The following is a 22,061-nucleotide window of genomic DNA, read 5'->3' as shown; positions in this document are numbered from 1 at the left end:
GGGGGCGCAGAAGAAAAAGTTTGGAAACCACTGCCCTAACCTATCAAATTTGACCTCCCCGTCCTTCCAGTCACAGGTGTGTTGTGCCTTCCGGTAATAGTGGTGGGGAGTTATGATTGTGGCCGACATCTGTTTCTCAGGTGGACGAGACAAATTTGTTGATCCTGGAGAGCAATAGTTACACTTGGCTGGACTCTCCAGAGTCACCTTGACGTATCTGTGGCATTTCTTCAATCTTGTCCAGAGCAATCTTTGCTCTGTGGCGGCAGGCTTTCATCCTGCTTTTAAAAAAAAAAAGAAAAAAAAAAGGCCAAGTGCCATTGCCAATGCTGTTGAGGTCCAGGTGGTTTGCAACAGTCTTCAGGTATGTGGTGTGTGTCAATCAAAAGGAGAACGAGGCTTCACGTTGGCTCCTCTTCTCGCCGGTGAAGCCAGCCGCCATGACGGTCCGAGCACCCGGTCAAGCATGGTGTGAGAGAAATTGGGATTTTTCTGATCATGCCTAAACTTTTCACGCCACACAGGACAATCGAAGGCGAAGGTTACATTAACTCAATCTTCATATGTTGGTTAAATTTGTTTTACCTTAAAGATGGAGAAGTCAAAAAGCTCCCACAGAAAATCTCTTAGGGTTTTTTTTTGTGTTTTTTTTTTAAATGTATTTCTGGTATGTAAGTTGAACAAGTAGACATTTGCTGAATGAGTTAGTAGTTTGTCAGGCATCTTGTGTGAACAAGTGGGAGATTTTGTTGATATTTCCAGTGAAGTGAAGTACGGCACATTTCAACAACAAGGCAGTTCTACTTACTTTTCACCATGAAAACATAACACAGGAACCAATTATGAAACAAGCAATAAGCATTACATTTGGTCAAATGCCACCGTCAAAATCACTAAAGGAGTAGTGTTATGTAAAATCAACTTATTTTAGATTAATAAGATATTCCTTTATTAATCCCGCAGTGAGGAAATTTGCATCGTTAGAGCAGGACAGAGGACAGAGCAGAACCAATATCAAAAATATAAAAATCTATAGATGCAAAAAATACAAGTGAATATCGAAATACTGAAACAGTATAGTAAAAAATAAGTAAATTCCAGGTGTCTGATGTTACTATGTTATTCCCTCATCAAAAACATACCTGGAATGTTGCTTTGATTCTTTCATGCATGTTTGAGAAATCCTTTAAATCTCCCATGGCAACCACTCAGTTGCGCAAAACACCAGGGTGAACCTAGCACCGCCTTCGAGATGCAGCTCCGCCTCGGAGATGGAGTTTCTGAGCTTCGGCCTCGCGAAGCAGCTCTCCCTCACAACTCCCCTATTCCACTGCTTCAGACTAGCCGGCAGCAATTAGCAAACACCCTGAACTGTGCATCAGCTGAGCTCATTAGAGGAGCCACTTCTCAGTGAAACGCTGGTAAAATCGTTGCTGAAGGGTTAATAGAGGAGCCATGTTGTGATGAGCCATGTTGTGACGACTTCCTGAAGGCAGAGTTTCAGAAAGAACAGGAGTTTCTTAAAGAGACAGAGGCCCGATTTAAAGGTGTTAAGTATCAAAGTTAAATTTCTTTTAAGTCATGTTTGAAAAATATGGCATTTTTATAATAACTGAAGTTAACATACTTACTTGAATGTGATATGCTATGGTACTATGTACCTGTAAAAAACATACAGGCCTTAATGCCTGAATATCCAATTACAAGATTATGTTGATATAAAAGACATACATCTTAATAAACAGATGATAATATCAATAACCATTGTGAATTCACGTTTAAAATGTTGCTTTTTACTTTCTTCACTTCTTCATATCTCGTTTGGAAGAGACTTCAAAGTAATAACTTAATAAAACGCATAGTTAACGTCTTAACATGACTAATTATCACTATTTATTGGACTGGTCATGCCATTTCCGTTTGATTTCCAATGTAGAAATAACAGCATTTCTGAATAAATAACCTGACTCTGAAGGACGTGTGTTTACCTAATCACTCAAACGCTTAAAAACAATTGTCTTTCTTTCATTTTCTCTTGACAAATCCCACATGACTCGAGTGTTTGGAAAATGCCAAGTCATGTTTCGAGGAGGAGAGGGGGGAAACAGATGAGCTGGTCGTTTCAAACGATGTTGAAGGACGAGCACCTGAAGCCTGTGATAACCACAACACAATTATCTCCAACCGCTGCCGCCGGATGACCCAGAGAAATCTGCATTAATTAAAGGCACACGCAGCCGGCCTGTTAATCCTGTACCGGAGTGTCAGGGAGAAAGAGACTCGTGTTTGGGAGGTGATTAACTTCCCAACCTGGAAGATGCTGCCAACAGCACTACGGGCCCTAATTTCGGCTGCGTTCCTGCTTGATGTTTTATTGCTCTGATATTTAATCGCAGATTGATGTTTACCAGAGGGAGGAAACACGCTTGGATGTTGATGTGGATTTTTTATTTATTTATTTTTTTTCCCGTTTAGATGCGATTAATGAGAAAAAGCATTAGGGTAAGAAAGAAAAAAAAAAGGTGGGAGGGGGGTTTTACTCGTCTCCTTTCAAAAATTAAATGCTTCAGACAGGAAATGTGTAATTATCTGCTCAGTCTCAGCTTGAAGCTCCATCCTCTGATGCCCCTCCCCCCCGCTCCAAACCCCACCAACAACCAGATCTCAAGGTGACTTCTCTCTTCCGAGGTTTTCTTCTCCTTTTTTTTTTTTTTTTTTTTATACATATATTTATTTATTTTTAGCAAATTTATATTGACGTTCCGCTTCACAGCCGCCACCCACATACAATGAGCAGAGCGAACGCTTCCCAATCTTCTCCTCTTATCTCTTACTGCGCTTACGACTGCATGTAATCTTCCTATCTTATTTAGGGCTGCCAATGCATAATTAATTTCAATTTAAACCAAGCTCTTAATGTGAATCACTTAGTTATTTGCGATTATCTTTTAGGAGATGGTTGTAAAGAGGCTATTGTTGAACCATAATTTTATTTCAATCGTCTGGCTTCGGTGGGAGCTGCTGTGTGACTGTGTTTTTAAGAAAACATTTTATTGAGATTGAAAAGTAGTGCTTGTCAGACAGAAGAAATATGACACAAGTCTCAGTTTGTTGAACAATAAACCGTGGTTTGTATTTTTGTATTCGCATTCACTCACTAGGAATCTTTTTTTTTTTTGCAAAACCACATTTTTTGCAATTACATCTGCAGGTTTTTTTCTTTTACTTAGGTATTTTCTGCCAGTTTTGCACAAACGAAGAGGAAATTATTGCTAATTTATCCCAGAAAAATGCCTCAAGCTCAATCAAACTAATGTCTTCAAACATCAGGTTTCAAGTCTTGCCACAGATTATTAGACATCGGTCTGAACTATGATTGAGCTGTGCCAAAACGTGGATTCATTTTATTTTTTTATGTTTTATTCTTTGGTGCTCTGGCTCTATTAGGTGGCTTTCTTTTCCTACTTTATTCCCTTCAGTCCACACAACAATTCACATCCTCAACAATCTTGATGAGCTTCACTGTCGCTAAGAAATAAAACTTTCCACAGCGTGAAGCTGGATGGTGTCGGCGTGTTCAGGGTGTAATTTTTCACCACGCATGGGGGTTTTTCTTGAAGAACATTTGAATTTTGACCTCTCCTGACAGCCTTATGCTACGTGTTTGTTGTCTCCTCCATGTGGCTTGTAGCACATTTTATGGTTTTCTTTCAACAGTGGCTTTCTATTTGCCCAGAAAAACAACACATATTTATGGAGGGCACAAGTAGAAATCTTCCTGTCAGTGGATTCTCTCAGCTCAGTTGTGGATCTTTGTAGCTCCTCGCAGGTTGCCAAGGTTTTTCAGTGAATGATTTCCTCCTTTTCCAGATGCAGTTGTGCAACATTCATAATATTCAGGTGATAAATCAGCTGTTGCCGTGTGAAATGTCCATATTTTTGTTTTATAATAAAACCCTAGTTTTAACTTCTCTATAACTTAAAGTCTGAACTGTGCTGTGTTTTCTGTTTTGTCTTTTTTTTTCCATTAACGTTCTCTAAACATCTGGTTGCACAGAATCTCACAGGTTTGGGTGTAAAATGTGCTAAACACAAATACACACCAAATTTTTCTGTACTTTGTGTTGGTTTATCAAATAAAACCTCTACAAAGTCCATGAGGTTTGTGATTGCAACAAAATGTGAAAAGGTTTTCTGCATTTAACTGGTGTTAGCATCTATTTTTAATAAAGAAAAAAAAACTCATATCTTTAGATTTTCTGCATAAAGCCTTTACATCAAACAGAAGCAAGCGGCTGGCTCGCTGCAGGAACAATGCCACCTTAATAATTTATCACTCTGAGTCTATTTTCACTTATTAAATTAATTAGTTAGGTAATTAAAAGTTACATATTTTAATTAAATTGCCATTGAATCCCAACGTTGGTCCTCCACCTGAAAAGACGGCATCGTGGGATGAACTTCATCAGCTTGACTGAGCTCCAACTTAAATTCAGTCCCATTTGGGAAGACGTGGATGAATGGAAAATTATCTGTTTCATGCTCTGCAACCCATTCAAGTCACTCTCTTTATGACAAGAATTAGAGATAATAATATATTGTCTTATGAAGACAGAGGAGCCTAAAACGAAGACGAGGGGAAAATGGTTTAAACTTTACAAGAGAATGAATATAAAACTCTCTATTTAAGGTCCTATTTTTACAGTTATATAATTTTACAAACAGAAAATAAGAAGACACATGAAAACTCATCTGACTTTTTTTTAAAAAACACATTCATATTTAGAATGAAATTTGAAGTGAAATCACTTTGAAGTCCAATGAAATTAAGTGATAAAGTTCACTGTACTCAACATTTACTGGGATGGTTTATGTGACAGTTTGTGTTCATAACCTATTTATTCTTTGCATTAAATGGAACTGAATGTTTAGTGTATGAATTTAATACGCTATTTCAAAAATGACTGTTATCAAAGCCTTGTGGTTCATGAACTGAGAAAAAAGTAGTTTTTTTAATCATAAAAAAGGCTTTTTTTTATGAAAGACTAATGAACAAACAGCAGGATTTTGATGTAAGTTAAGTGCACTTTCATGTATCATCGTATTATGGAGGCGTGAAATATAAATAAATAACTACAGTAATTTGTACTGTTTTTCAAAGCAGATGGGTAAGAAATAAAGAGTCACAGGAAAGCCATATCATTACGGCATCATATGAAAATGTTTCACTTTACTTCTGTTTTGAACTGTATCTTGACCAAAAGAAAAGGACCAATGGAGTGCATCTTGTTGACAGTATTAAAAAAGAATCGTCACTGCCTGACCTCTGACCTGGATGGAGCAGTTTACCATTTCTGGGTTAGGGATGGAACCAGATCTGACTCGATAAACCGTCAAACTGAATGCAAGTTCTAGGGACACTGGTGACAAAAACTGAGTTGTCATGAACTCTTGCTAAATAAAGTGGTGCTATAGCTGACACAGACTCTTCCCTAGCAGCGCTATCTGAACCCATTAATTGAGCCTTTTTTGGATGTGATCCTGCCTCAAATACTTTCACACCAAAACATCAAGTTTAATAAAACCTTGCTATTGACCCAAGTGCGACCTTAAGAACCAGATTTGGGAACCGCCAATATAGAAAAAGGTGTCTTGTTAGCGTTAGCAAACCTTGTTGTTGATTGACAGCGATGAATCAAAATGGAGGAGGAGGAGTGTGTTTCTTCAACCCAAACATCAGAATTCTGGCTTTCTGTCATTTTTAGCTTCAAGCTAAAAACAACACACTTGTGTAGAAAGTCCAATTTTATGCTAAGATTAACCAAGAGTAACTGTAACCACTCCTTCCTGGTTTGGCAGCAGAGCTCCTGGAAGGTTTTGGATCGAGAGGTTTACAATGAAATGTTTGTCATTCCCTTCCTTTGTTCAGCTGTGCAAAGGATCCAGTCTTTGGCTGGTAAAACATTGCCGAGCGGCGCTGTTTATACAGTTTGGCTTGTGTGGCCGCTACTGCGCGGCCACGCTGAGTCTACATTGACACAACAGTTAAAATTGCACACGTGCAGCGTGACAAAGCACCCCGAGACGAGGCAAGCCGTCATCTGAAGAATAACACTCGCGCCATCGCCGCGTATTCATTTTAAGACATAAAGCCTGAGCATGAGATCTGTGAGCGCCCTGCATTGGAAGCACTCTCACCGACTCGCCGTGAACAAAAGACAACAGAGCTGGTGAGACGAGAGAAATGTGTGCAGAGAGGAACAAAAGAGACAAGTTAATGGAAACAAGATGGAACGCACTTTTTTCCATCTTTTTTTTTTTTTTACTGTGGTTAATTAGTGTTTTGAGGAATGGTGGCAGTACCACCGTGTCATTTTTAGAATTTCATTACAGACCACACTAGTAATTAAGGCAATCGTAAGGGTGAGCCACGCTCTACAGTTTGGCTGGTAATTACCTGTAAACACACCCTGAGATCCTTTAGCTCTGAACAAGACGTGTTTGTTACGTTACTCTTCGTAATATGACAAAAAGTACCAATATTCACGTAATCTGGGGAATGTAAATGCAGCTGAAGCTGGATATTTATACACACCATAACAATCAATCGAGTAAGTTTACTTGTGTAGCACATTTCAGCAACAAGGCCGTTCAAAGTGCTTTACATCGTACAAACACGAAAACACAGTCATCAACAACAGAAACGTTACATTTTGCCAAGTGCCAACATCAAAACGTTGGTTAGTGTTTCACTTCATGTGAAAAGAAACAGACGTTTGTTTCTCTGTTTGACATCAAATCAATCATTTCCTGTTTTAGGTCAGTTTGGGGGATTTCAAACTGACGAAGAGATTTCATTTTTTAGAACAATCTTTAAATTCAGAGGTTGACATCCTTTTCGTTTGTGCTTTGCTGCATTGTTTCGCTCAGCGGTTTCGGGGATCCTTCGGCAAGCAGTTTGCTTGAATGACGGCTCATTCATACAGAGCGCTAAGATCCGGCGCAGCTGGGTTGAACTCGTGGGCCACCATTCTCCCATGCATCATATTTTATTAGCTCTGGCAACAAATTTTCTCAGTTCAGTTCAATTCAGTGTATCTATATTATACCAATTAACAACAAACGTCTTCTCATTGTCTTTTTCAAAAGCCTGTTGGGTCCAATCCTGCGGACAGACTTCAAGTCAACATGCTTTCCAATTTGATCCTAGTTATCAAACAATGCTGTCGAATTGGGTAAGCGTTTTCTATCTAAGGAAACCAAGCCATTTGTAACTATCTTATCAGTTTGATAAGGATCGTAGCTCATTTGGAAAACCAATTTCTGCCCAAACTGTCAATCCCTCAAGCTTTCAAACATTCCCTCAACATTTCCACATGATCTTATTCCCTCATGATTGTGTGTTCAATTGTACCAAGACACTCCCATTACATCATACTGCCACCACTGTACTTCACTGATAGAATTATGTTGTCTGCATTGTACTTCCTCATTTTTCCTTAAAATGGTCAGACATTTCAATTCTGGTTTCTTCAGAAAACAGGGAATGCCTCCAAAAAGTGCAGTCAGTTTCACTGAGTGTCTTGTTTTTTTATGTTGTGTTTGGAATAATGGCTTCTTCCTCACTGAATGGCATTTTAGCCTATGTGTGTTACTTTTGTTCTGGAGCTGATTTGTACATTTCACACCAAATCACATTCATTCCTCAGACAGAGAATCCATCTCCTTCACTCTTAGTATAAAGATCAGACATTACCTTGCTGTGTGTACTTGCAAGTAGTTGTGTGAAAAGATCTAATTTGGACTTCTAAGTAAGAAACTGCACCTAAACAATTAGTTCTCTTTCCAAAATTGTGCCTGATTTCTTTAGATTTTCCATAATGTCACACAAGACAACAATGTGTGTGAGATTTTGTCTTAAACTGGAGCCTGAATTTAATTGAAATAAAGTTAATTGGTCCATTGGGATCTTTGAGACCCACTGCATCATTATTTGGAATTTTCAAAATTCTTTAAAGGTACAATTTAATTTATAACTTTATTTATACTTGTTTTATTGAAACCAATATTACAGATGCAAGAGACAAAAAAAATCAGAAATTACGGTGGAAAAAACAATCAGCATGAATCATTTCTATGCAAACTACAAGGAAAGGAATGGAGAAGCAAGGTTATATAATTAGCTTACCGTTAACCGCATCGCCTTTGGTTCTGATCTCAAATAGATGTTTGAAAAACATTTTGTCTCTACCATAAAGCATATTTCACTTAAGACCTTTTTTAAAGAAAAAGAAAAAAGAAAAAAAAGAGCATTTCAGCCTTATAACACTTTGTTTCCTATTGCAGAAATGAGCACAATAAAACACAGAGAAGCTAAAAGCTATCGAGCTCCACAAAATGAACACTTTGTCCTTTGCTTCTGGTTTTCATGGCCCAACAAAAATAAAATCTCCACAAATGGCGTAGCCATTTAAGGTACTAACTCGACAAAATGTAGAAAGGTTAAAGGGATACTAATACTTTTAAAAGATGCTCTGTCTAAGCTTTGTTTTGAATTGCCAGGTGGCAACATATTTATATGTTTTATTCCAGCATAGCACACACTCTCTCACCCGGTGCGTCTTTGTCTTACATGACACGTTACGCAACCCGGCGGACTCGAGGGTCACTGACTGACCATTAATCAGCCGCTGCATTATTTTACCGGACAGTATTTCCACCTGCGGCTTCAGTAGCTACGCAACTGATTGGGAGCTTTTGCTTCTTCGAGCCCTTCACGTCGTGATTGCACCGACTGCTCAGCCAGTCCAGATGGGCGGAGCTTAAAACAAACATGACGGACTTGGCTTTCTCTCTCTCTCTCTTTCTCTCAACCTGTTGAGTCGTTTCCCCGTTTCTTCCTGCTTTTTCATTAGTAATGGCTTATGGCTTTCAGACTTTGCATAATTCAGACTCAACGAACTGTATTCAGCACCGGAGAGCCAACGAGCGCCGAAAAGAAAAGAAAAAAAAAAAAAAGCTAAACAACAGATGTATCGTTTACAAGTGACTCCCGTGGCTAAAGCCCGCTCAACCGGTGGTTACCGTTTGAACCGACTGGTGATTACGTTTCTGTTTCCCAGGCTATTGTTCATCAGTTAAAGGTCAAGAGCATTATTTTGTAACACGAACCGAGCCCTCGCATTGTGTTGGCAGCAGTTGCTTAGTCACTTTGATATGCATGTGAATGTGGTATTAAAGAGCCGAGCCCTAATAGGCAGCCATTATTGTGCGCGAGGATCCTTTGTGTTAATCTGAGGTCTAATCACTTATTCAATCACTAAAGCATTGTGTTGGTGCTCCCCCACCACCCTGTCGTGCGGCTGCACCCTTGGAAAAAATAAATAAATTTAAAAAAAAACACCACAAAATTTTTTATTTTAATTTCCAATACCATGGATACACTCGCGCAAAACTCACATTTCTGGCCATAGGCACGGCCCTAATTGGTTACCCAGGGTGCTAACGAGGTTTTCCTACTCGCTTTAATTAAATGTGAACTCGCTGCCATGTTAACTATGTAATTAGGTGAGAGACGCATATGATCTCTGAGAACTGCCTCCCGTCACCGGCGCTACTCTACCTTTCACATGCAAGTTTACAAAAAAAAAATTATAACAGTGACTACAGGAGAAAGGAGCTACAGCTTTGCCTATTATCAGCTGAAAAGATAGATTCCCGAAAAGCAAATATCTTTTGTGCAGCACTTGTGAAGCACATCTGTGAACTGTTACCACAAAGGACAACATGTCGTCAAGCCAGCACGTTGGAGGGAAGATTAGACTTCTTCGTTGCCGCATGAACGCAGCAATGAAGCAGATATTGATGTTTTAGCTCGTAATGAGCAATGGCACTGCGTTATATGCTCACAGAAAAAAAAAAAAACCCAGACACTTATTTTAAAGCACAATTTATATCCATTCTATCCATAATCTACCTCTAGATTATGGTGGTACTGATGAAAATATTTTTTGTAGAGGCAGTCCTAGCCTGTTTGGTGCCCTGGGCGAACCACCACATTGGCAGCCCCCCATACAGAGTTGCAGACCAAGTGGGGTTGGGAGGATGAGTTTTTTGTTTTGAATTGCCAGGTGGCAGTTCAAAACTGTCATCTGGCAAGTTTTGAACGGCACTATGGTGCCTATAGTTTTTTGCACTATAGGCACTGTTGACATTCAGATCCTCTGGTTTCATATTTTGTTACATGATTCACCATCTTTATTGTGCTACAATGTTTCTGTAGTACAATAGAACCAACTGTCCTAACTTGGGTAAATTACAGCCGTAATGTTGACATTCTCCTTTGCAAAATCTTCCTCGGTAAAGTTTTTTTCTGTGATTATTCTTCACTTGATAGGTCGCAGTTTAAATGTTTTTGCTGTTTTCTTAGTCAAGAGTTTATTTTTTCGATTCATTTGCTTGCATTTGGACATCTGGGGAGCTTCTTCAGTCATATATGGATGAAGGGCTTATGCGGACATAAACTTTCAGTTCTTCCTGCAGATTCTTAATTGGATTTAGGTCCAAACTTTGACTGGTCCATTCTGAGAGTCACGTTTTGCCGACTGTCTAGTGTTGTTTTCCAGTCAACTCTAATCAGCATCTCCTCAGCATAAAAACACTTCAAAGGAATAATGCTGCCACCTCCGTGTTTCACAGCGGGGGTAGCTGTGTTTATGGTGATGTTGGTTAGTTGTGTGTGCGTGTGTGTGTGTGTGTGTGTGTGTGTGTGTGTGTGTGTGTGAGTCAGACCAGATGGTTTTCAGCATTGTTTTTTTTTAACAAAATATATGAATAAAAGTCAAGTTTTCCCCTATTTAATTTTAGCTCCTCATAAAAACCCAATAAAATGCATCGACATTTGTTTTGTAAAATGACAAACTCAAAGGGCCATTAACGATTCTGCTAGTCACTGCACGCTGATATGAATTCCAAAAATAAACTTGTTTTATTATTATTGTCTTTTCAACAGGAGCTGCCACCGCACCGCTTCACTTTAACGCTTAAATATGCCTCAGCACTTCTTCGTCAAGACCCATCGCAGCAACAATGAGAGAGAGTCTACATTCATAAAGTTCCAATAATGTTTTGTAATGGAACATTACACTGTAATGAACAACCAAAAATTGTTCTTTATGGAGCCACTAAAGTGCCGTGAACCAGAGCAACACAGTCACCGCTGTGCTATAACACTAACAGATCTGCAGACCTCAGTCAAAGTCAGAGTCATTAAGGGTTGTAAATTGTTCCTCCTGAATTTAAGGAGTCATAATGTTCAATTTTGTCCAACGCTAAAGAGTCATCTCTGCGTACGTGGAGGGCAGCAGATTTCCCGTCCCGTGAAAGAAGCCGCGGTTCTTTCACCGTGCACCTGCTCTCGTTTTGGCACCGCACACATCCCCGCTTCCCGCATCTTGCGCGAAACCAGACAATTCCTCTTCCCTTTTCTCTAAGTCGCCTTAAAGTTGTTTAAGTTTGGACGCGTCCCTGACTGTTCCCCCGTTCGGAAATCTTCACAGGAGTTTGAAAACCTACTCGTTTTATTTGCCTCCCTCTGGAAAGATGAGACTTTAACCTGATCCTGATAGGTGGCGTGTCTCAAATGCACCACAATGTCAAAAAAAAAAAAAAAAAGGCAGAAAGCGGTCTGGCAGGGCAACAATTCTCTTTTTCTGAAAAGCTGAATAATACATGCATATTTTCTCCGTGATCCGGCAAATTCAATAGCCCATATGGAAAAGGATTTCTCTCAACGTAAACCGCTTTTTTTTTTTTTTTCCTTCTTTAGCAAGAGAGGCCTTCCCTTTTACTTTTCCGTAGGTCCGGTCTCCCATAAATAATTTGCCTTCAACCTTCACATGCATAAAAATTGCAACTTGTTGGTTATGAGAGAGGAACAGTGAGGATGCACTTTGAATGCCAATGTAGCGATGAATAAACAATGGCTCACTGCTCCAGGAGCAATGCAAGAGCTGCCAGAAGACATTGCTTTGAGTCCGCAGGCTCTCTTAATGGGTTTTTGCCCACAGACCGAGCCTTTCAGTCAGCTGTGAATGGGAGACTGTTTTGATCTAGGGGGGAACACTTTAATAATTTCTAACAAAGCGGCAATTCCCCGGGTGCCTCGGACAACCTTGGTCGATTCCCTCTGATTATCTTCCAGCCACTCGATGCTCTTTAAACCGTAACTGAAAAGTCCTTCAGTGGCTTAAAAGTTGCGCGGTACGTGAGAAATGACAAATCACATTCACTTCCAGAGCCTCAAGTCGTTGTCGGCAGAGGGAGCTTTGGAACTGGGCATTTGTAGGATCCATCACAACAAACCAGGCGTTGTAGTGTTGGCACTACACCCTGTGGGTTTTATAATAATATTTAAAAACCATAGAGCTAGTCTGGCTCGTCTGCATCCTATCTGAGAGGATATGGGATGCTTGAAAGGCAAATGAAAGCCTGTGATTTCCTTTGAAAGCAGTGGGGGGGCTGGGAGACGTCTCTGCAGTGTTACAGTGCCACCTGGTGAGCGGTTTCCAAACTGCAGATCAAAATCTGTTTTATTCATTCAGTCAATGTTCTTCTAAAATTATTTATTGTTTTTTGTTGTTGTTGTTGCTTTTTTACTTTTGGGTCTGAAATTAATTATATACATCTAAATAATTTGAGACAACAATTAAAAAAGTTTAAAATTTTCATAAAATAGTCAGAGCAATTCAGGTATGGGAAGATTAAGGATCGATTACAGATACAGGGGTTAATTAAAAAAAGAATTTGATGATGACTAATATCACATAAGTTGCAGTTCATGTGGTAATATAGGATTTCTATTGATAATTTTGACTAAATCAAGTGTGATTTCTCTTTATTTCCACAAAATATTAAAAGAAACATAATTAAATTGCTTTTACACAATTTCAAAAGTGCCATATTTTCTTCAGCTCAGATATCTTCAAGTTTATAATGTCATCGATAACATTTACATATTTTGATTTTTGTATGTCAACTAACACAAAAATATAGAACGGAGAGCTGGTTTGTTAAAGAGGGATATTATGTATTTTCTAGGCAAAAAGTGGAATTTTGTAGCACAATCGAGTAACTACTATTTTACCTTCAGCTGTAATTAAATTGACGTATATTAGAAATAACTACCAACAAACAAAATACTAACACAGCACTGAAATAACTTAATCTAACTTTGTTATGAACTAAGAAACTCTGAAGAAATAAAGGAACTGATATACAGAAAAGGACACTGAAATGGCCTAACTAGAGTCAAAACACACTCAGATCATGACCACACCACCTCAAAGGTTACATCTTCTCTGCTTTGTTTAGTAGTCATTGTATATTCCCTTTCCAAAATAGGAACATTTCTTCCTTTTCACTTTCATCACAATTTTTTGTAAAGTTTTCGCATGATATTGGATGTCAAAAGAATACTTAATAATAGCTACAAGCCACAAAACGGTAAATAAGTATAAGCCACAATGCAAAATAAAAAAAAAGAAAACATCTGACATGTCCTAATTATATGGTATTAACCCACATTTAGCTATGTTTACTATAAAAGGAAGCAGCTAAACCTTCATGTTGTGTTTTTTTTTTTCCAGTTCAAAGCTTACATTAAACATTTTTGGAATTCATTTTTACTGACAGTGTTTTCTGACATATTCGAAAACTGAAAATAAAACAGAATTATGATTTTCGCTTGTACAACAAGAAGAAACTCAGGATTTTCCAGCCTTGCTTTCATCACTCCTCCCCGGGAGCGTGGTTTCAACTCCACAGCAGAGCACTAAAAGGCACTTACCTCATTGCACTTGGGCTTTTCAGCCTCTGACAAGTCAAAATGTTTTGTGAAAAAAGGTAAAAAGTCTAAGCAGGCCCTGTGGTTTTGGCAGAGGAAGCCAACAAAAGAGGCTCAAAGCAAGGACTGCCTATCTCAGTTGATATTTTTGGTGCTGTATTGATGTTGTTTCGGAGTTATAAACATGTCAACGTAGCATTTTTCTGGTGTAGCATTAGCATTTTTTAAATTTATAATATATGAATTGACATTTGTTACTCTACTGTTTTGTTTACATGTGGCATTATGTAAAGATATACTAATTTATGTGTCACAAAATACTTTTAATTAATGTAAAAATGCACACATATACTAGGAATAAACGTGTAGAGTATTTTAGTGTGCCACATTTAGCCTTAAGGCTAATTATCACCTCTCCTTCTTGGTAGGTTGGTAATAAAATACTTGCAAGAATGAAACAAGTAAGCCTGAAAGCTAAAAACACTTGGCCAAAAGAAAAGAATAAGACAAAAATGTGCAAAATTAGGCTTGGAGAATAAATCAGTAACAACATATATCGTGATAGTTACGTGACCATTAAGAATCGCACGGCATTCTGGGGGATGTAGGCCGAGGAAAGGTTTTACCTGCTCAACCTCTACCAGCCAGCTAAGCAAGTTGGGTCACATCAACTAATTCACTCTTTGGTTACTTAGCAACAACTTGTTGAGTTTCTTGATTCGTCACCGTACTTCATAACTGTTTAAAAATAATAAAAACGTCATGTAGTGAAGGCTGTGGATAAAACAGGAAAGGTTGCACCAGCAGTTTGGTAGAATTTCAGATATTTAAAACAAAAAAAATAAATCAATAATTATCAGTATTGACTGATATTGTGATATTTTGTTAAGGCCATATCGCCCGATGTAAAACTGAAGATTAAACTTTGACAGTGTTCAAAAGCTTTAACAGGACGCTGAGTACTCATAGGTCTTACCAATCTACTTTGAAATAACCTCAAGCACATATTAAACAAATTCAACCAACTCTTTTAACTGACAATATAACTTTATTTTTTTTATTTGTCACTAAAATAACTCGTAACATGTCTTAACAGAACGTCCTCATTAACATGTTTTAAATTGATATAGCATCTTGAGTAAAACTTATGACAAAATGAATGAAACATGTTTCCATGTAAAACACCACATTGTTAAAAGTTTGTAAAGAGGAAGGATTTTTTTTCTTAATTTTATGACAAAATCACAATGCCATATAAAATACACTTTTTTATATATATATATATATCTAAAAGCATGAGCTGACTTGCCTTAAATCCAGCATATTTAGCCACGGTAGCTTTGACTTGAACAGAAATCATACAGCACCCACTGCTTTTAGATAGCATTAAACAAGAGCTTGTGTGAGCGACCCCTGAAGAGTTAGAAACCGTGAGGTTATCTTTCGATTTTTGCCCCCCGAAAAGTGCCATTTAGCATTAAACAATGACTGAGCAAGCTGTTTCTTACAGAAAAAATATAAGCTTTATGTCTCCATCTATACCATGTTAAGACAATGTGTTTCATACACAGTTATCCTGAAAAGTGCTTGTTGAAGTCTGAGCAGACTGTTGGATAGAAAACAAAAAAATATACAGTACGTTGGCCACATGTTAGACGTGTGTTACTCCTATACAGTGCCGGCCAAACGTATTGGTACCCCTGCTAAAGGCGATTTAAAGCCTTAAAATAAAATTATCTTTTTAGGGCAGCAGAATATAATCAAGCTGAATATTTTAGAGAAATTTTGAGAACATTCTTAATATGTACTCAATAGTTTTGAGAACTTATCATTTTAAAAGTATCACAGTAATTTTCACAGATGTACATTGCTTCCTATTTGTCTTTTGTTTGTCTCAAGGTCAATTTGTTTCATTTTTATTGTGTTCATGCTTTCTTTCATGCTAGCCTAGCTTATTTGTTGGCTAGCATGAAACAAGCTAACGTAGCTTGTTTTTAAAACAAGCTAGCCTAGCTTGTTTCATGCTAGCCATGCATGAAACAAGCTAGGCTAGCTTCAGTTAAAGTCCAAGTAAAATTTAGGCAACTCCATATAAATAAGCTTTTTCCCTGTAGGCTCCCTTCAACAACAAATCAGTCTTTACATAGTTTCCAGTGGCTGTTGTTGTCCAGACTTGGTGACTCCAAGTGACTCTTTGTTGCAGTTCTTTAAGATGCTCTCACAATGTTTCCTTTTCTAACAATGTTTGCTGGCTTATTAATAAAATGCGTTTAGAAAAATTAGGAAATGAATGGGGTTTTGTGGAAACTTAATTGTGTGTTTTTGATGTGTGTCTTGTTTCTGATGTGCTCTTGTGTAAAACAGTCTACGTATATTGGGATCAAGAAATTCAAAGTGTTCTGCTGTGTCGTCACCCTCTCAACCGCGATTTCCTTGAACATTGTGTATGTGGCCTAATTAAAGGTTAGTATTGTGGAGTAATATTATGCTTCTGCAATAAAATCTATATTTATTTTCTAGTTTCTTTTCCACATCTTTACCAGGGGTACCAATATATTTGTCCACATCTGTATATTACATTTTTAAAAAAGTTTTTTATACACATTCCTTAAAAATCATGTTATTAAATCACATGAATTTACCTTGTTATTCCTTGTTATATACTCAAAACATATATACCTTTTTTTTCTTCAAACATGCTTCTTACACCTATTTCCAAATGTTAAATGTTAAAACAATCCGTTTGTTCCCGTTAAGCTTTTCTGGAAGCTAATGTAACAAAAAAGTACCAACGGCACAGTCCTCACCATCAGCCTCGCTTCACACTTCTTTTAGCAGCTCGTAAAGGTTAAAAACAAAAAGCGGTCTGTTGGTCTGGCTGAGGATAAAGTGCAGGTGTCCTTTGGCCCCAACATGGAATCAGATATAAAAGCAGTGGTTTAAGATCACTCTTAGACCCCAGCTTCTGATCTAAGAGCGGGGTGATAAAAAGCCTCGTGACCCAGGACATTGGACAGGAGTCTCTGTCCGTGCGGAGACATGCAGCTCTGGCCAGGTAAATATCCAGCGGCTGCTTTGCTGGATCTGGTGGATTTAGATCTTGGCGAGGCGTAATACCCCTCCATGTGGTCGTAGTGTGTGGGCTTGACTTTAGTGCTCTGAGTCCGTCTGCTGAGGTGAGCGGGGAAGGGTTCCAGATGTTCGGGATCCAGGGGAGATTTGGAGTGGTAATGATAGTAGTGACGATGTTCTCTGGTGCTCTGCGAGCGCACCGGTCTTCTCAGGATGCTGGGTTTCGCAGCGCTAGCCAGCACTGATGGATTCTGTTCAAAGCCTCTCGTTTGGCATCGGTGAGTGTGCTCGATGCTTTTCAGGTTGGGGCAGCCTCGTTCTGGCAACGAGGGGACTTTGCGGAGGAGTGGCTGCCTTGAGTAGCCCTCTTTGATATGAATCCGTCTCATCGGCCCAAATTCTGCGCCAGACCGTTGGCCATAGCTTTGCCTGGACACCTCAGGGTATTCTTGCTGAGACCTTATTCTTGGGGTGGTTGGCGATGTGGCTGCGGCTGTTTGGCTGTCGACGTTGTGGGCAGAGAGGAGGTTGGCGTTTCCGGGGTCTGACTTACTCCTTGTGTGGATTATGTCCCTTGGTGAGTCTGGGGCCTCACAGGGAGACACGGAGTGGTACGTGCTTTTGTGTCTCTCTTGCTGAACTGGTTGATACACAACCCTTTCAAAAACCTCTGCATCTCGAGCCTCATAAACCACAGTGTCTCTGCTTTCTATGTAAAGCTCCCTATTCACGGGAGAGGCGTGGCGTGGAGAGTAGTTGTAGTAATCCGACTGATCACCTTCCCTTGTGGAGTGGACTGTGTAGGTCTGATGGCGATGGATGCCACTTTGCCGACGGGGATCTATGAAATAACGAGGTCTTGGATCTCCCGAACTTGAGTCGGAATAGGGGCCATAGTGGTGTTCTGGGTGTACGTTCTCAAACTGCGTCCGTCCAGGCTTCAGGACGGCCTGGATTCGCTCTGGATATGGCACTTCAGGGCTCAGTTTCTGCTCCACATAAAGCATGGAGTCAATCGGCAGGATTTCTGTGTTCGCCAGCTCGTAATGACTGATCTGTGGGGAATGAAAAGAGTGTGCCCGCCGGATGGCCGGGTTTCTCACTGCCCTGTCCTCAGAGCTCTGCCATTGCCCCTGCTGCCTGTGGAAGTCGCCCTGGTAGCGCCTGTACTGAGGTGACAGCGGTTGTCTCAAACCTAGAGAGCTGTAGCGGCTCTCTGACGACTGCCTGTACAGGCCTTTATGCGCAGAGAGGTGCGGCGGCAGAGCGCCGGGCCGAGGGTAGTGAGGCGTAGGTGTTCGACCTGAATGAATCGGCCGGTGATGATACTGCTGCTGATGATGATGATGATGATGGTGATTACTGAAGACATCCTCAAGCATGCCAGGAGGCCTGTTGTCCTCTGGGCTGTAGGGATGGGCCGAAGAGGTCTGGACCTGTTGTGGGAAGACCTCTTCGATAGAGGCAGGCATTGACGACTCCGCCAGGACAGATCTGAAATTAAAGGCATCCACAGAGTCCATGTTGGCGTACACGGGAGAGGCTGGCGGGCTCCTTGCTGAGCCGATAGGCTGGCAGGGCGTCGAGACTCCAACACTCTGGTAAGTGTGATGTTCCTGTTTGACCTCCGACTCTCGTTCCTCTCTGTGCTCCCTCCCTTCAGCGCTGCCTTCCTCCAAACTCCCCGACCCGAGCGGGCTGACGTTAGGGGTGAAATTGCACACGCTTTCCTGACTGTCGGCAACCTGCAGCGGCTCCGGGTAGAGGTGCGAAGGCGAGAACTGGCCAGGGTGAAGGCAGCGGTGGGCCTCTGCAGCCGCTTGCCACTGGGAACCCGGGCCGGCGTGAGGACCGCGGCACTCCTGAGGATGCACTTTGACGTCGAGAACGGAGGGTCGCTGTGGCCTGCAGTCATGTGCGTGGCTTCTTCTTTGGGACGCGTTGCTGGCCTTCTGGGCAGATTCCGCCAGGGCCAAAGCCAACTTGCGCGCAGCACTCATCGAGGGAGGGTGAGGAGGGAGAACAGAGACTGAACTCATAAGTCTATCTGTTCCTGGGGAGGGATAAGACAAACAACGCTACAGTATGACAGGACAAACAAAGCTATGGTAAGACATGATGGGACAAGACACAAAAGCTTTCATAAGAAACTAGAGTGCATTAAAATTTGCATGCTTACTAACTATACAGATACGGATATAAAAAGGAATAAAGAACATGCCTTGCATATTTACTGAAACCGCTTAAACCTTTTCACATTTTGTTCTGCAACAAAAATAACCTTGGTGTTGATGGGAGGTTTATAGATTTTCTGTGATCAACACAAAGTTGAAGGCAAATATGTTTTAAAATTATTTTACAAGTATGCATTTTTACTGCAATTCCAGCTGCAAGTCTTTGAGGGTATATCCTCCAGTGCAGAGGCTAAATGTTGCTAGTGCTTTTTTGTAAAATAGCTCAAGCAATTTTTAAGTCCAGCCTAAAATACTTTGTTGAATTTAGGTATGGATTTTGATTGGGCCATTCTAACACATTAATATTTTTAGATCTGATCTATTCAATTGTAGTTCTGGTTATACTTTGCTTACGGTCTTTGTCCTGCTGGAAGGGGAACCTTCACAAATCTTTTGCAGCTGCAAAGAAGTTTTATAAAACCTACATGACAAACGTTTAATAGAACTTCCTTCAGTCGCCAGGTCCACATATTCTCTCACGTTAGATGTGGATATCTGTGTCACTATGGGCTTCTTGGGTGCTTCTGTGAATAATGTGATCCTTGTTTGTTGCAGATCTGGCATTTGTGCCGTCCTCTTTCAATGAACAAGGCTCTGTAACATGGTCAAAGTTTGGATTTTGAAACTTACCTACTCTTTAAATTTTTCCACAACTTTATCTGTGATCTGTCTCGTGTGTGTTCACAGAATAACTGGATTTACACCAATAAAACAATATCCGATATTTACCAGTATGATATGCACTATATTTAATTCAATACTCTTTCAACACCTTAAGAAAACGACCACACTGCTGGCTTTAACACTGCTTCACAATCCTGCGCTGCATCATTATCACTGACCGACCTCCTTCCCTAAGCCCTCTAGGAACAAACGGCAGCAAGATGGAAATAAATATCGGTTGTTAATATTGGCTCTGTTTCATTTATTTTTGAGTTTCCAATATGTTACAAAGTTACTAATATCCTAGCCGATACCGATGTTAGTGCCGATATATCGTGCATCCCTAAAATAAATGTACCGGTAAAGATTTTGAAAAATTATTTTTTTCTCGGATAAAAATACATTTAAAACATATTCAAACTTTGTGTTTGTAACAGTACAAAATGTGAAAAAGCTTAGAGGGTTTGAATAGATCTGAAAGGCACAGCACAGATTTAGGATATTGAGAAACTAACCTGGATCAGGGAGGTTCTGGGCAGACTGACTGAGGTCTGTCACGCCAGACGCCTGACTCGCCGTGTTGATGGGGCTGCTGTGCTGAAACAACGCTCTCGGCTGTTTCCCGTCTGCTGCCGAAGCCTCGCACTTGTCCACGTTGGGAGAAGAAGAAGGCACGGGAGTCTGACCATCTGCCAGCATTTTTAATGATTTCTTCCTCACTTTGGGCGAGAGGTGCTTCAAGGCGACTTTTTTTCCACTTTTGCACAGAACCGGGCTGTCGTCCGGAGACCGCGAGCAGCCGACGTTGTTCTGGGAGGAGACGGGTTCGGATTCGTTGGGGCACCCCGCGCTCTTCTTCCGCCTGTTGCCACGATGCATCGCGGGAGTCTGGCTGCACTGGAAAGACATGGGGTCGAAGTCTAAGGTCGAGATGCCCGCAGCCGGCGGGGAAAGGTCGAGGTCGTCCTCTGAGTAGTGAGGGGAAACGGCTGCGCGGCCTCGGTGGGCGCTGCGTTTACTGTCGTTCAGCTGGTGAGCGCGGCGGTCGTCTTTGTTTCTGGAGTTGTGCAGGTCGTCCCTGCTGGTGGCAGAAACGGCTTCGCTGGTCGAACGAGGTCTGAGGGGACGGTAACTCGGAGGCCCACCTGGGTTGCATAGAAACAAAAAATATATATTTATATATATAAATGTAAGCTGCTGAGAGCTCAGTGGAAGAATTTTTTATCATCTCCTGAAAGATTACCTCCTAAATTTTGCAAAGAAGTGAGAGATTCTTCGCTTTTAGTGGACCGCAGTGTGCCGCTATCTCCTCGTCCTCCTGCAAGAAAAAAATTATTCCGGATAAATCACACAACTTCCAAGATATCCTAAAAATAAATAAATAAATAAATAAAAAAGGGAGAAAAAAAAGCTGTGGCTCCACAGCAAACTGACCTGGCAGTGCTATGCTCTTTATCTCATTTGGTTCACTGGGGTGTCGCTTTAGTTTACGCTTGGACACGGAGTGGGACTTGCCCAGGTGGAAAAAGGACAGCCAGTTCCCCACAGGAGACTTCTTCGACTTCACTAGAGGTCGCTTGCCACTGAGACACAGAGAACAAATCGTATTTAACGCTTGACCCTGAAAGTGTGCTGTGAAGTCTCAAGAATATCAAGGACAAAATGGTTCTGGCTGTTGCTTAGGCAACATTTTTATTTTTGTTTAGTCAAGGAAGTTGAAGGGTTTCTGCAGGTTTCACCGACTCAAATTTAAGACCTATATCCACAGAAATGTACCAGCTTCATCCAACCAAGTGGTGATAAATTTGCCTAGCTAGCTGCTGGCTTGTTATCAGTAGCTTCAACTGTGTCAGGTTTCACCAGAGACATGAATACAGATTGGGACATGCTCATTAAGGAGTTCATTCAGTCATTTGATTCATCAAGCTAAAACAGAAGAGCTAGCTCCGACTAGCTAGCTAGTAGGAGAACTAGCATTTAAAGAGATTTTTTTTAAACTCTACCTCTCCATTGGCAGTTCGATGACGGTGTGAAATTTTCCCAGTAGAGCTTCGGGTCCCTCCCCGACCTCGATGTAGTCGCTGTGGGAGAGGCAGGGGGTTGTGGCTGGAGATCCGAGCTGCGTCTGGGTCCGAGCCTGGGCCTCCTCTAAAGACAGCAGCTTTGTGGACGGGGAGCAAACCATAAGAGACTTTGGTCTTGATAAGGTGTTGTTACCTAAGATTGATACACACACATGCACACACACA

General features: G+C 40.6%; 1 protein-coding gene across 1 annotated transcript in view; it reads right to left on the bottom strand.

Annotated features, from left to right (window-relative positions):
* Nucleotides 1-14,871: 14,871 nt before the first annotated feature.
* The window catches only part of arhgap32a (Rho GTPase activating protein 32a), a 33,904-nt gene continuing 26,714 nt past the window's right edge, over nt 14,872-22,061 (bottom strand). Inside the window, exons 18-22 of the mRNA XM_015006828.2 lie at nt 21,816-22,029; nt 21,247-21,395; nt 21,056-21,130; nt 20,328-20,957; nt 14,872-18,968 (exon numbers count right to left, since the gene is read on the bottom strand). Coding sequence (XP_014862314.2) covers nt 16,795-18,968; nt 20,328-20,957; nt 21,056-21,130; nt 21,247-21,395; nt 21,816-22,029 — 3,242 coding nt within the window. The 3' untranslated portion in view covers nt 14,872-16,794. The remainder of the gene's footprint in view (nt 18,969-20,327; nt 20,958-21,055; nt 21,131-21,246; nt 21,396-21,815; nt 22,030-22,061) is intronic.

Source organism: Poecilia mexicana, unplaced genomic scaffold (assembly GCF_051168715.1).
Source record: "Poecilia mexicana isolate PSO_F unplaced genomic scaffold, ASM5116871v1 scaffold_13, whole genome shotgun sequence".
NCBI classification, from domain to species: Eukaryota; Metazoa; Chordata; class Actinopteri; order Cyprinodontiformes; family Poeciliidae; genus Poecilia; species Poecilia mexicana.
Note: the sequence above shows the minus strand (reverse complement) of the source record. Positions and strands in the feature narration are given on the sequence as shown.